Genomic DNA, 15,555 nt, shown 5'->3' with positions numbered 1-15,555 from the left:
GTCTAATTGTGAAAACTATTGTTCGCCTAATCATAACTGACCCAAAATGTATTTAAAAAATGTCTTCCGTGCTTTCAAATTCCAAGAATGAAGGGGTGCATAGTAATATCTCATAGGAAAGAGAGTTGCAAAATGCTTCAAATCGAAAATTTTTCACAGCATTTTGTGATTGTACAAATAGCTATTAGTGGAATACAGCTTTCTGAAGATAGTATATAAACGTTGCATTATGATTTCTTTGTTTTATAGATCTAGATTTAAAAAAAATATCATTATTGAAATTCTCAAATGTTTCAAAAAAATATTTTTCAAACAAAAAGGATTGGTAATATTAGTATTCTTAGTTGCAAAAGTGCACAATATTAAACATGGCACGTTCGTTCATGCAACCTTTATCCTTATTTGTACATGCCGACTCGTGTATATCCTAAACATTTTCTCGTTCAGTTAAAATCTAGTGAGTAAGAAAAATAAGACTTTTTTCTGTTAAATTAATCGAGTTGTTTATATTTTCATAATTCGCAAATTTTAAACGAGTGCACAGACCCTCAACTAAAGATATATTGAAGCATTTAATATCAAAACCAGCATAATATATATAAATAAATAAATAAATAAATAAATAAATAAATATATATATATATATATATATATATATATATATATATATATATATATATATATATATATATATATATATATATATATATATATATATATATATATATATATATATATATATATATATATATATATATATATATGTTAATTTTACAGAAGCGATAAAAACATTCACTGATTGAGCTGTTTTTCAAAGAAAACTGGTTTTTGACAGCCGTTTTCGACCTGATTGTACAGTATGTGTTTCAAATTGCTTCGCAAGGTGATAGTATCCACCAAGTATCAAATTATGAAAGAAACGAACGTTTAAAAATGTATGGACGGAACAGGTTTTGATACTAAATGCCTGATTTTGGTTTTAATTCATCAAAGGCTTATAAAAAGGAATTTTATAGCTTTCACTTTGTTTTTAAGCAAAGTTAAAATTATTATTACAGAATTCACGCAAATGTGTTAATTTTATCGAAATTTCTTCTCAATGCAATTTTATTTTTGCATAAAAAATGAGCGTTGAAGACTTTTAAATATTAAATTTACCTTCATGTTTCCCCGAAGTAAAACAAATTTCAAACTTTACACCAAACTGTAAAGTACAAATTAATGCTACTTTTAAGTCAAGATTGAGGAAGTATCCATAGTTTTACTTTTCATTGATGTATTAAAATGAATATCAAATCTTTGCGACTTTTGGAAAAATAATAAGTTGGAAAAAACATACTCAATGAACTGTATAATTAGAATATTTCCCATCATCATCTTGAGAAGTAACTGGTTATTTATACTCAACGTAAAACTTTAAATTCTAAATGAGAAAAGTCACAAATGTGTGGTGGAATGCTTCTCAATTAATAAATTTCAAATAAATAAGTATATGAATTAAACCTGTATAATATTAATTCCGTGTATAAAAAGGTTGCATTATAAGTTTCCATTGTCTTTTTCACTCCAAGGTTACAAATGTTTTCATCTCCTGGGTAGAAAAATCAATGAATACTAGTCGAGTCTTTTGTTTTTCGTTGTTTCGCTTTCGGCATGTTTCATGTTTTAATCGAGAGACTATTCGAGTAAGCCATTACTTATATTCATTGTTGCTGCAAAAAAAAACAAATCTTCAACATTACGTTACAATGGTCTTGACGAAAACGTTAGATTAAGTCGCGCACTCACGTCTACGAGAGAACTCTGTTATAAACAAATTCTTAGGAACAATAAATAATTTTAGAACTTCAACTGGACATACAAAAAGAAAATAAAAGTACAGGACTAGTACAAGTGTCTTTGAAAGGACGGGAATCTTTGATTTATGATCCGTAACGACGTATAACGATCACTGGATCGTCAGGAAAATTATGATCACTGAATTTATTTCGCCATTACGGAGGTTTTGGTGAATAAAGTTGACCAGATCATCAGGTCAAACAGACGACATCTTTAGTTCCAAATCTGACAGACTGCTTGCCATGGAGATATAAGAAGGAGAGAAATCTCCTACGAATGGCAACACCTGAAAACGGCTCAAAAATTTCACTTTCTCACCATGAGCGCTGTCGTCGTTTAATAGAGAGATCTAGTTTCCGGCTTTAATGGTAACGTTTCCGGTATCCATGTTACAGTGTAAACAAATCTGATTTCAGACCTTCTTCATGCTGAGATTAATGTTTCTTTTACCGTGTGTATTCAGGACTTAGGAAGATTTTTTTACCTTTGTGATGAAAAGAAATTTAGTTTTTTTACTGCATCTGTTTCTAGTTGCATTCCGATTGCATTTCATTTTATAATATGATTCATGATTATTGCTTCGTGTCGGAATCACTATGAGAAATTCAGCCAAATTAAAAGGAAAAAATTTACCCATGTTTATTGAGACCCAGAGTGAGTAATTAAAAAAGCATATGAAACATCTGACCTAAATGCTACTATTATTATTTTTTTTTTTCAATTGCAAAATCAAAGAAAATAATTTAACTTGCACTGTTATCAAAATTTTGAAGCAATTTGTCCAAGTCCTAAGCGAATTGCCAAAAACTTTTGCTTAGGATTTTTTTTAATAAACTGAAATTTCATATGCAAATCTTTAATATGTTCTTTCTATATTTTCTTTTTGTCTCAAAAAAAAAAAAAAAAAAAAAATTAGTTATCACGTAAAATATATATATATAAATAGACACATGTATAATAAACCTGCTGTTTATACCGGTATCCATTGGTTCATAACTTTATCATATTCCTCTTTTAACCACACAAAGGGCCAGAATTAGGGCATCATATGGTTACATTAAATATGAACTTAAAGCACATTGGTCCTGTATTCAGCACTTCAATAGAAATCATTATGTCTGGTGCTCTTCAAGTTAAATTTGTTTTTCATAAAAATGCATTACCACAGGTTCTTATGAGGTGGTATTTACTCCATGCAAGCAAATGACCAAATAAAATTTACTGTAGGGAGAAAGGGAGAGAGACAATCTGAAAAAATGGCAACTGAGACGGTGTTTTAATGCGTTGAAAAATATAATTACATTAACTATAAGAAACTAACAGCACTTTCAATTAATTAACGTTCTTAGTCGGAAGTTCCTGTCAAAATGTTGTATAATATCGCTTACTTGAAAGATCGCAAGTATTGTAAGACTCCATGGATTATCCGGCATGCTAGAAAATCTGAAATTCCTTGCATGTTTGACAACCACACTTTATTTTTCCAGCATGCCTGCTAATGCAAGGTAATACGGCAATTTGAATTTTGACATTTTGAATTTAAATTATGTTTTACGTTCACGAGCAGGGCCTATCCTAGCAGATGTGCAGCTCATGCGTCGCACGCGGGCGGCCGCAGACCGCACATAGCTCTATGAATTAAGCAAAATTCCTCAAGAATCCTTAATGATATAACTTTTTAGAATTTGAATAAATATGCTTTGAATTGATTTCTTTCTTGCTGGTTATTTCGTGGAAGAAGGAGTGCGACAGATGTTATTCAAAAATTTATCAAACATTTTATTGAAAAGTATTGTAGAATTCGAAAAAAAAAAAGAAAAATAATAATTAGACTAAGATTTTTTTTTCAATAATTTTTGTTATATTCAACCAATAATTAAAATTTACAGGAGTAAATCTAATTAGAAAAATATAAACAGTATTAATTTCTTCATTGAATCTAATTTTAAGGTTAACTAATGTTTAGTTAGGAATTTTTTTAACTATTCCGGTTATGACGTCTCTCCGGCTATGACGACACTTTGTTGACAATCCCAAAGGTGTCGTGATAACGAGGTTCGACTATACCGAAAGAGTACCTTGCTAGAATTAACTTTTCGTATTTTTCATAAATTAATCCTTCTTCTGGTATTTTCCTTTTAGCTCGACACAAAAACTTGAAGGAAGATGGATAAGCACGTTAAAAACTAGTCAAAAATTGCAAGATGCTCTAGACGGGCGATACATTTCGCCAGTGGTCGGAAAAACTACATTTTTTTTGCGAACTATAACTACAACTACTTTCTTACAAATGTAGCAACTACAAACTACTTTTAAAAAGTAGTCGCTACTTCGCTACTTTTTTACAAATGAAAAAATTCAAAAAATGATTTATATTAATAAACTAGCTCATTTGAACATGGAATATTACCAAGAATTATAAATTCTTTCCTTCGTTTGTTGAGCCGATTTGTCATTCCAAATATTTTTAACGAATTTTACGAATATTCGCTGCAAGAAAGGATTTAAAAGTTGAGAAATTCAACCTTAAAAATATCCCAAATGTTAGTAGTATTTATAATAAAATATTAATGAATATCCGAAATATAAAACATAAGTTAGAATGCTTACTTTACTTCAGTGGACTCGTACAACAACGTGATTAGACTTAAGCGAAATAGCTAAATAGCAAGCTTTTCTCGAACAACGAATTTTGGAGCTAACGCGAATTCCACACTCCGCAACAAGAAAATTTTCGGAAGGGAAACACAAGGCTTAAGCATCACCTTCTTTATTGGGTACTAAATATTACTTCCCCTTTAGCATCTCTGAAAGCATAAGCACCCCGCACTATACTGGTCGAAAAATCGCTTTGTAAATTGACAAATCGCCACTCCGCATCTTTTCCATTCTAAATATGAAGTTGAATAGAATTTTTAAATGGATGGAAAAATAGAAAGTTTCTGACAACTAAAGAAATTTAAAGATTTTCGATATGCTTGAACAACTAAAAAATGCGTCGAATATAATAACTGTATCTACTATACACTGCTATTTTTGTGCTGCATTTTATTATTGCTACATATACTATACATACCGTACTGTTTCATTTTATGCCTTTCTCTCCCATTGGTTTTGTGTATCCTAACCGTATTTTTATTCAATAACACAGCTTTAAAAAAAAAAAAAATACAGTAAAATTTTAGTTCTTTATGCTTCAATTCGGTAATAGGAAGTTAAGAAATTGGTTAAAACAGATTGAAGAATGTTTTCAAATGTCTAAAATAATTGGTATGTTCATGAAAAACCGCTTCCCACAACACGAAATTTCACCTACGCGAGAAATCTTGGAATGCATCCCTCGCGTAAGTTGAAGTTCGACTGCATATGCGGATGACAATAATATCGAAAGCAATTTGTTTGGCACAGTTTGCATGAAACAGAAAAATTTCCGTTGTCATGCATGTCTATAACCCTGTGATATTTGTTGTTAGCCGGCAAAGGCAGTTCAATATCATCCTCTTCCATAACATTTATTTACATTAGCTTCCGTATTAGAAGGATATTGGCACAATAACCTCATTGACATCAAAAATGTTCCTCCACGGGACATTCTCAGCTGACATTTCAGGTTCCCCGGTACTTACCACTATTTGTGGTTTAACCATATTCTCTGCTGACAGAAAACACTAACGTGGTACTACTTGGCAGTTATCGCTTATTCTTTTCTTTCTAAGCCATGCTCAAGGCGAATATTGGGGAAATTAAAAAAAATTCAATGGCTAACAAATTAATGCCGTCAAATAGATAGAACGCATGGCGTCAAAATATGTCTGATGACAGCTCGTATTTTTCAGAGTCTTACGAATCTGGTTGATGCAAGTTCTACTCACGCGTAAGACTTGCATCAGTCAGATTGTTTGAAATCTAGTTTTCTTTTTTTTCTTTGAAACTTTTTTAAAAAGTAGTTTTTAGAAATCGCTACAATTTTTTTTTTTGTAGCGAACTACTCGCTACACTACTTTTCTTGAAAAGTAGTGCGCTACACTACAAACTACTAAAAAATGTAGCCACTACAGTAGCGTCGCTACTACTAGTAGCGCGCTACTTCCAACCACTGCACTTGGCCTTTGCACACGGGTGGCCGACACCCTGGGATCGGCCCTGTTCACGAGTTAAGTGAATAATAATAACATTATAATTTGCCTTCTGACATCTTGAATTCAAATCATGTTTTTCGCAATCATGAGTTGCAATAGTACCCTACTCGTAGGGTTTCTTGTTTCTACAGATAGCTCCTGTCCCTGCAGCAGGCCCCACAGCACTGAAGGACCCATGGCCCAATCCAGTGGGTGGTAAGAGTCTCTAGTAATTTTTTGCAGGAGGCCCAAAATTTGAAAATCTGGGTTCGCCCTGTGGACTCGACTTTTTTTATAGCGGACATTCTCGACTTTACGCAAGTAGCATCCAGCACAGATCAAAACTCCGCCATCATATCCCTCCTTTCGAACGATGGCATCAATATTCAATGGTTCAGGGGCTTCGAGCAGGTCCCTCCTCCTAGACAGTGGCATGCGTGTGTGTGTGTGCATTTTTAAGACAGGGATATGCTTGTGGTCACCAAGTCCTCCTATCGTAACAATAGCTCTGGGGATTCTGGACCAGGGATTGGTCGGTTTCTGGTCTGGATCTAAAAATCAGAGCTGTTTTTAGGGTGTCATCCAACTGGTTAAGCCACAAATAGTGTTCGGTACGGGGGACCCTGGAGTGAAAAGTAGAACTCACACAGACCGGGATCCACATTCCTCCTAATGGTGATGCTGCATCCCCCTCAAATGTTACAGAGCATCATCCCCCATCCCAAAACGAGAGCCCCCCCCCCCCCCAAATGAGATCAGAAACCCACTCTAAATACTTCAATAGCAGCGCCCCCCCGCCCCTTGTGACCACCCCTCCCTTTTCCACCAACTTCACACAAAAAAAAAAAATTCTTTTGCATAAGTTTGGTATTACACAGAACCCCCTCTACCAAACATAATTAGAAGATTGAAATTTAGAAAAAAGGCCTCCTTTAGGCCAGTACTGAAGAATACTTCAAGGGAGGGGGGGGGGGGACTATCATAGAGAATAACAGCAAAATTCATACACAAATACATAATTAAATTGTTTCCAATTTCTGGGAAGGAGGGACAATCAAAATGCCCCCTGATTGCGTAAATGAAAGACATGACCTACTTCCATATGTTACCCTGGGATAGCCCTTGGTCAAAAGGTGTCAATTTTGAGAACTAGGAGGTGTAGAAAAAATATTTCGAAACATAACTCCCCTTATTAGGATAACCTTAGTCACTTAAAGGAGAATGCAACTCCCCCCCCCCCCACCTGGATTCGCAACTGACGTGAAATGAAATTGAATCAAAACTAGAGATTGGAAACTAGAAATATGGATTTTATTTTAGTATCCAGATTATTATTTTTCAAACAATTTTAAAACTGCAGAAAGCTATACTTAAAAACGGGGGGAGGGGGGGAGCTCGATCCTTATTATTCAATAAGTATAAATTATGCATTTACTTTGTTAGATTTTATCATGATTTTTATGTGTGATATTAATATCACAGTCTTTATTTCATTAAAATGAAAAAAAAAGAAAAAAAACTGAATGGAAAATAAATCGAGTTAAAATATAAATTAATAGATTAAAATGTCGGCGACGTCATTCATAAATGAAAGGGGGGTAAAACATATCAGCGAGTTATGCTTAGTTTTGCGAGGAATCAACTGTCCTCTTTAATCGCTGCACATTGCTTGTTTTTCTCGGTTTTCCTCTTAAAATTCATAACAGCCCCAGAAGACGATTATGTTTTAATTCCTGCAAATAAATAAGCAGTAGTTTCTTTTTCTAGTGTCTCAACAAAAAACGAAATCACGCGAAAGGTTCTTTTAAAGTTGCTCTGACGAAGCCGTACGATATGCAAATGCGTAGCAAACGACACTGGTCCGTTGATGCATTAAAAAAAAAAACATTTCTCTCTAAATATATAAGCTTTTAACGGCTTTCTCAGGCATGATATATTAATCTGCAGTATGCATAGTTATCATGTGCCAAAGCTTAATTTTTATTTTCACCGTTTTCAGTTTTTCCTGGCGGAAATTAAATTTTCAAATTTACACTAAAATCACCTACGTTCTCGTGGAACTAGTCTAAAATGTGGCAGCAGCGCCCTCTAGAAAAGTGAAATTTTGTTGCCACAATTCGGAAGCGGAGATTTATCTCCTTAGCTTATAGTCTCCATGCTGCTTGCCTCTCGGACGTCAGGTCAGGACGTCGGTGTTGAAAGTGCCGCCACTAGCACCACGTGGTTGCTCGTTCTTACCAAGTGCGAGTCCATCCTTCAAAAGAGTCTCTCTTCTTTCATCTCCTGCTCTTGCTCTTTACGCAGTTTTGTTGCACTCACACAAACATACGCCTCATTATGACGACCGTTCTGTTTTCCTTTGATTCACTCTAATGTTAAGCAATAACGCATCAATGTTCAATTCTTGCGTTCCATAAATTAAAACAGAAAATTTGAGTCAACTGTATTTTAAGCGCCAGTCAATAGTTATCTTAGGTCTACTTTATGGAACGAAAAAAAAAAAAAATTGTTTGTAGTTTGTATTTTACACTAAATGTATCACTGTATATTTCTTCTTCTTCAGCAGCACTACAGCCTGGTGTAGGCCAAGGTTTTTTCAGTCTGATTCCTCCAGGAGGTACGACCTTTTGCTAGGTTTCTCCACCTATTTATTCCCACAAGATCTTCAAATCTCTCTCTACACTGTCCAACCACTTTGTAGCTGATCTCCCTCTTCTCCTAGACCCTCAATATCACTGTATACTACGGTTCGAAAAAGTTGAATAATAAAAATTATTTCACAAGTTAAAACAGCGTAACCAATATGCGCCGATTATGACTGTTTAACAATAGTAAATAGCTTCGAGGCTAAACTTAGCTTCGTGATTAAAATATTTTTAGAACCTTCGAACAAAAGCTTTCAAGGTCGCTTTAGCTGAGCATATTGATTAGTCACATGTTCTGGAATGTAGTTAAACAATTGCTTGAATTACTTTCAATAGTCGGTAGTTATAGGGCACGCAATATTTCGACTATTCACAGTCGAGGAACCAAAAATATGCTATTAGTGTAACTACTTAAATCGCAATTATTCGTTCATCATACGGAAATTGCATTCACTGGTGCTGTAGCGTGTGACTTAAAGCAGGAAGCGCTCAAACCTTGAATTAAATGAAAGGTACTAAAGAAAAATATTTTAGCTACGCTCATAAATAAAAAAGCACTTCTGTAAAAGCTATATTCCGTTATATTTACTCCATTTTAATTTCAAACCAAAAATTAAAATTATTAATAATTTCTTACTGTACATTTTACGAATATTTGTTCTTTGTTGATTCTAATGCACTGTTAATGTGCCGGAATCTTTACAAAGAAAACCGCACACCTTGAGTTGTATGTTAATATTCATCCAAAACTCAGCTTTATTTTTTGTCATAAGAAATTCAAAATTCTTTCAAGTATTTCATGCATTTTGAAAAAATCAACCAATCAACTTTGATACAAAGAAATCCGCTATAAAACCGGAGCACCATTGAAGCAAAAAAGGTAGACTTTCGTCTATAATACATCTTTTCCATAAAACCATTCTATATATTGGTAACTCAAAACTTTTTTCAAAATTTCGATCTAGCACATAAAAGTAAGATAGAGAGGCCACGCTATACGAAAAAATTAAAACCGGAAGTTGCACCGATGTATCCCAAGATCCTTCGCTTCTTGCTAAAGATCTTGGGACACATTTTGATTCAAAACATTGCAGCACTAAATCTCAATTGGTAGTTAATTTAAACTTAAATATTGTTGCAAGTCTATGAAGTATGTTTTTTGAAATTGCATTAAAACGTGAATTAAAATGCAAACCAATCCGCCAGCTGTTTTATTCGGTCCCTCCGCGAGATTGGTGATAACCATTCTCGCGAAGCGACCACGTAATCATTACCCTGCCCATCTTCGCGCTGATATATCCCATAATTCCAGCTTCAATTTCATCTCCTTTTTACCATAGACGTGGCCTCTCTATTTAAATTTCTTCACTGTATGATCTAGCATCATATTCAGTTTCAAGAAAATATCTCAATTTGTTCTGAAGATAATTTTTAATTAAATTACGCATTTATAATATATTTATTAAAAACTAATTATTCTCGTTTCTTTCTTTTTTCCAAAAAATACAGTTCACACTAGCAGTATTTCGCGTCCTATTAACGTGACAAACCACAGTGCCGCGAAAAATATACAAAAGCATCATACATATGAAAAGGAAAATCCATGAACTAGTAAGTGTTTATTCTGTGAAAGAATAAAAAACCTGGATATTTAAATACGTGTATGCAAAATTATAACTTTTAGAAATACGGAATAATCTCTTGGTTGCAATTATTGATTGGAAAACGTTTTTGTTTTATTTCGTTTTACCATCCAATTTTTTTCTTCTGTTAAAGTTTGAACCATTCTTGGGCAGCATTTGAATTTACAGGGTGTCCTAAAAGTCCCTGACACCTTTTAAAAGTTAATAGAACAGCAACAATGCGTTGTATGAATATGCGGTTTGCACCATACTACTTCACAGGTTCAAGAATGTTTTGTGACACCGTAAAAAAAAAGGTGTCATTTAGGTAATCGTTGTATCGTCACAGTAAGAAAAACAAACGTTATATGAGGTGTTCAATCATTATGTTAAACAAAAAGTAATATCTTTTATTACTTGTGTTCAATATGTATGCACCGTACGTTGCTCGAACCACACCTGAACGGCACTCAAGTTCATCCCATGTCCACAGACGGTGGTGATGAAAGGTATTGCTTTCTCTCTAATGAAATGATTAAACACCTCATGTTACGTTTGTTTTTTAAACTGCGAAGATACAACAATTACCTATAATTGCCCTTTTTTTTCTTTTTCTCTTTTTTTATTTTTTGAGCAATCACGATTGCTAATTGTTTTCATTTGACCGTCCTTGATGTTTAGTTCCTTTTCCAACCCCACTGTCCTCTGCAGGCACGGCTCCTCCTGTCCTGAGCAATCCGCCTCTCCTGGTCGGTGGCGTCCATGTCCTACACACATGCACGCTCGTACACGTACACACACACGTGCCTTTACACACATACACGCCAACGTGCATTCACACAGGTCTACGCACACACACAAGCTTACACATACACAACTACACACAAGTAACCGCCCAAGAGGAGGGGCAGGCTTGGAGGGAAAGAAGCTGTTTCTAGAAATAACTCAAATTCAGAATTCAAATTAATTTTCTTTTTTTATTTTATTTTATTTTATTTCTTTTTTCTTTTTCTTTTTTTTTGTAACGTTGTCATAAAACATTCTTGAACCTGTGAAGTATAATAGCGCAAGCCATATATTCATACGACAATATTTGCTGCTAATCTTTGAATTTTCAAAATGTGCCAAGGATTTTTCGGACATCCTGTACTCTCCCTGAAAGAGTTGGGGCGAATTTTTATAACTGGCAAAGAAGTTTATATTCATGAAAAATGCACCACTGATTGATTCCATTTACCCAATTAAAGAATAAGTTTCATGTGCTGGTCCTGTTTCTGAAGATGAGCATAAAGGCTTATCTTACAATATAAGAACTACTGGAGGGTTACATGAAAAATAAATGAATTTAAAGAAAACCAGAAAGAAAATTTCACCTTTTTAATTTTTTGTACTTCTAATAATCATTATTGCTTCTGTATGATGCTTTAGTGCTAGCATAATGAAGTAATTGATACAATTTTCTTTCTTTCTTTCTTTTTTTTTTTTTTTCATTATTTTGTTTTGCTGCGGTCCCGGAAGTATTACAACTCTTACGATTTCGACGGCTCTTCTTGAAAACTAAATTTATATACATCAAAATCACACTAGAGCGAATTCCGATACAACGAAATATCTATTTTAACGAAATAAGTTTTCAGTCCCGTTTTAACTGTCATTACTTTGCTTGAATTCTACTACAACGAAATTCCTGTTAGAACTGAAACAAAAATTGAGTCCCCCTGAAGTTCGTTGTAACAGGATTTAACTGTATATGAAGGACTAGTGAAGAAGAGAAACATTCTATGATGAAAATGATGACTTGTTCAATCATACAATAATGCCTGTTTGTTTTCTTTATTTGTATCTAAAGGAATCAGATTACATGCAGTAAAAATATTAAAGTGTATTGTAAAATACGTTTTTACACATTGTACTTTATTCTACATGTAATTCTAAAACTAATAGCACCTCTCTCCATGTTATGCTTTTAAATTCATCATTGTTTCGTTAAGTGAAATTGGTACATTCCGGATTTCAGTTGCAATCTTTAGATATCGGATCAAAATTCAAGGTTTTCTCTGAGATTTAAATCCCATTTATCAGTTCTTCCATTCAAATGCAAATTCTGGAAGATAAAAGTGACACATATGCTTGAGCCCCAATGAAGAATGAAAAAAGAAAACCTCTGGGGTTTCAGTGATATCTCGCGAGATGGCGCTGATTTCGCTTCTGTATACTATCCGGAATACCGACACTGACCAAGTGATCTGTTTCTGGGAGGAAAAAAGATAGGCGGGATCAGATCTTGGGAATTCATTCGCTCCCTTGCTCGGCAGTGAGGCGTGCTCTAAGGTTTTCGATTCCAAAGTTCTCCGATAATTCGATTGTTCCTTTCTTGGTTTCGTCTGAGACATGCCTTTTCTTATTGTAGCAGTGGACACGAAGGTGAAGAAGTTTCGGGAAAAACTGAACAACATGAAGTGCCGGAATGATTTGTTGAGAGAGACTTTGGCAGAGTTTTTTGGCACATTTCTACTCACGGTAAGTCCTCTTTTTTTTAAATAAAAAAAATGAATGAAAATGTTTTTTAAAAGTTACCTTTATCTGTGCTGGGATATCCGTATCAATGATTATAGAACGTAAATTTGTATTTGCATGATTGTTTCTCTTTTAACATCATAGAAAACTTATATTCCTCAAACTGTAGCATAGTCATTGTATTTTTTTCATCCTGATGTAAAACGCTTTACTAGGTTCTTGATGAACTACATTCTACTTCACTACTTAATTCACGCATTAAATGATTTAAGTCACCACAATTTTGGTATCATGTTTATTTATTTGCTTTTTTTGAAAATATTTTGCACGTTTTCATTTTCTTTTTACTTTCTTTTAAAGTTTTACAAACAAAATTAAAGATTTGGTGCAAAAATAGCGGCTACTAACAATATTTTAGTCTCTTAGTAGACAAATTTTCATACACATATCTTTTTTTTTTTTTACAAAAGAAGGACAAAGACAAAATTGTTTTCTTCGTTCGTACGTACAGTTTTCCTTTATTTTAAAAGCTCTATTAAATTTTTCAAAGTGTTTTCTTTCTATCATGTTTTTATGCTTTTTTTGTAAATTTCAAAAAAAAAAAAAAACCCGAAAAAGCTATAAAGTTGTGTTTTTTGGAGAATTGTTTTTCTCTCTAATTTAAAAAACTTTTATATTTCTTTGTGGCAAGAAGAACATTGCATCTCGTGTCAAACATTTTATACTGTTTATTTAAAATTTATGTAAATAAACTCCGCATCTCGTTAATGCATTATAAAAGTGAAACATATTTTGCTAAACGCATGCTTATTTCAAAGTATAATTTTATTACTATAAAGCATTTTAATTCCAGTATGTTAAGCTCAAAGATATTTTTGAGAATAGCTGATTCAGTTTTCATATCTCTACACATAAAACTAATCATTTATTTTTATTTAATTGATACTCTGTATACATTTTAATCTTATTTCTTGACAATGTTTCCATTATTATGAAAAGTTATGGATAATCTTATTTTTGGTATTAAGTTTTTCATAAGATACCAGCATTTTTTCCAGAATGTTGTTAGCAGGCATGTAACATAAACAAGAGCATCTAAGAACGCTATGAGCTTAACGCTACATTCTTTTGTTGTTAAAAGCAGGTTGTCTTAAGCGCTTTTTCGACTGAAAGAAACTAAAAGTTTGGCCAAATAGGAATGTTTGGAACTGAGTTTGGGAAAAAACTGAAAAAATTGAACCCTTTCAGTTAATTTTATCAGAAATATATGGAGCTCTATTCTTTTAGACTAGAGTAAGCTTGAGTGTAGAGACTCGCAGTGCCTTAAAATCGTCACTGCAGTAGTTAAAAATTATTAGGTCTTGTGTCCATTTAAAATGCAACTAGGGTTTAATCTTTTCAGCGTACATACAGCAAATCATTTTATTATTTATTCTTATGCGAACATTTAACTATATAAAAGACTACAGTGCTACCTGAACGGTCCGTTTTCGTCTGCTACAACGGCCTAAAAGCTCGAGAAGAAACTCCGTTTTCAGTAAAGAATCGGAAATTTTTATCAGTTTTAATATTTGAATTGAACATTGAAGCACTCTTGCGGGCGTCCATTAAAACAACATATATTTTGAATATTGAAAATTTTTATGTGAAAATTTTGAGTGAAATTATTTTACCACTCAAATAGCAAAGCTTCGAATGTATTTGATAGAACAGTAACAATGTTAATTGAATAACATAATATAGTTGTATAACGCCACATATTCTACGCTCAACAGTTCAAGCGATTATGTGCAGCAGAAAACTTCCCTATAAACGATTTACAGCAAAAGACCATTTTATACTTAGTTTTACTTTAATACAGTAGACCCTCGTTTTACACGGGGGTTACGTTCGAGGGAAATGTCGCGTAAATTGAGATCTAATACTAGTGTTAAAACAGGAGTTTGGTTCCGTAGATAACAAAATACTTCATTCTAGTGATGATTAATTGTATAATAAGTTTAATGTGTACTTATATCGACTTTTATGCACAACATGCATAAAGAAAACATAAATCAATTTCCTCTTCTGTTTATAAAAAGGAGCTTGCTATGATAGTCTTTTTGTAGTCATTAATAATTTTTCTCTGTAATTCTTTGCAGAGCATTAACGCATCCATGATCACTTGCGTCATTTCAATGATAGAGTCTTTCTTCACTAATAAATCAGAAAGATCATTTATATTGTCAAGGAATGGCTCAAAATTTTCAATGTGAACATTTTTGGTTGTGCGCCACCGACGTCGGTATCCTCGTTGGTTTTGGCCTCCTTTGTCACTCCTAAAAACTCTTCTTGCAGTGAGTTCTGAACTGTGTGAGTTAAATAACTTTATTTCTGGAAAGAGCTCTGGAACCAATCGCATAAAATGTCTCCAATGGCCCAAGCTCGATCATTAGCACGCCAAAATGCATTTGATTACGCGTAATCTGAAATTTTTAATAGTTTGGATTTTGAAAGAGAGGAAAATTTTATCGGTTTGCATTGCTGCATCCGTGTATAGTAAAAAAAAAGTGCCAAATCGTAAACCGCGAATAATCGAAACCGCGTAAAATGAACCCGCGTAAAACGAGGGTCTACTGTACTACGATCTATGTTGGAGTTAAGTTTGGGTTTCTTGGAGGGATTGTGCCCTTCCGTTGGACCACCACACGCTCAATATAAATTGTATAGCAGATGCATCTTCAGCTATTTTAATTTAATTCAATGTATACAGGGTGTATCAGTACAGCGTTTACGACATTCAAGGCAGATAGAGTACACCTAAACGATGGGAAA

The 15,555-nt window shown here is 33.6% G+C and overlaps 1 protein-coding gene across 3 annotated transcripts in view; it reads left to right on the top strand.

The window, feature by feature from the left end:
• LOC129223874 (aquaporin-10-like) overlaps positions 1-15,555 on the top strand; it is a 169,584-nt gene that overhangs the window by 8,101 nt on the left and 145,928 nt on the right. For 2 of the 3 annotated variants that reach the window (XM_054858242.1, XM_054858241.1), the window contains exon 2: positions 12,635-12,744. In XM_054858242.1, coding sequence (XP_054714217.1) covers positions 12,635-12,744 — 110 coding nt within the window. The remainder of the gene's footprint in view (positions 1-12,634; positions 12,745-15,555) is intronic. The other variant, XM_054858243.1, reaches the window with a different exon arrangement.

This window comes from Uloborus diversus, chromosome 6, assembly GCF_026930045.1.
Source record: "Uloborus diversus isolate 005 chromosome 6, Udiv.v.3.1, whole genome shotgun sequence".
NCBI classification, from domain to species: domain Eukaryota; kingdom Metazoa; phylum Arthropoda; class Arachnida; order Araneae; family Uloboridae; genus Uloborus; species Uloborus diversus.
This window is presented reverse-complemented; position numbering and strand designations above follow the sequence as displayed.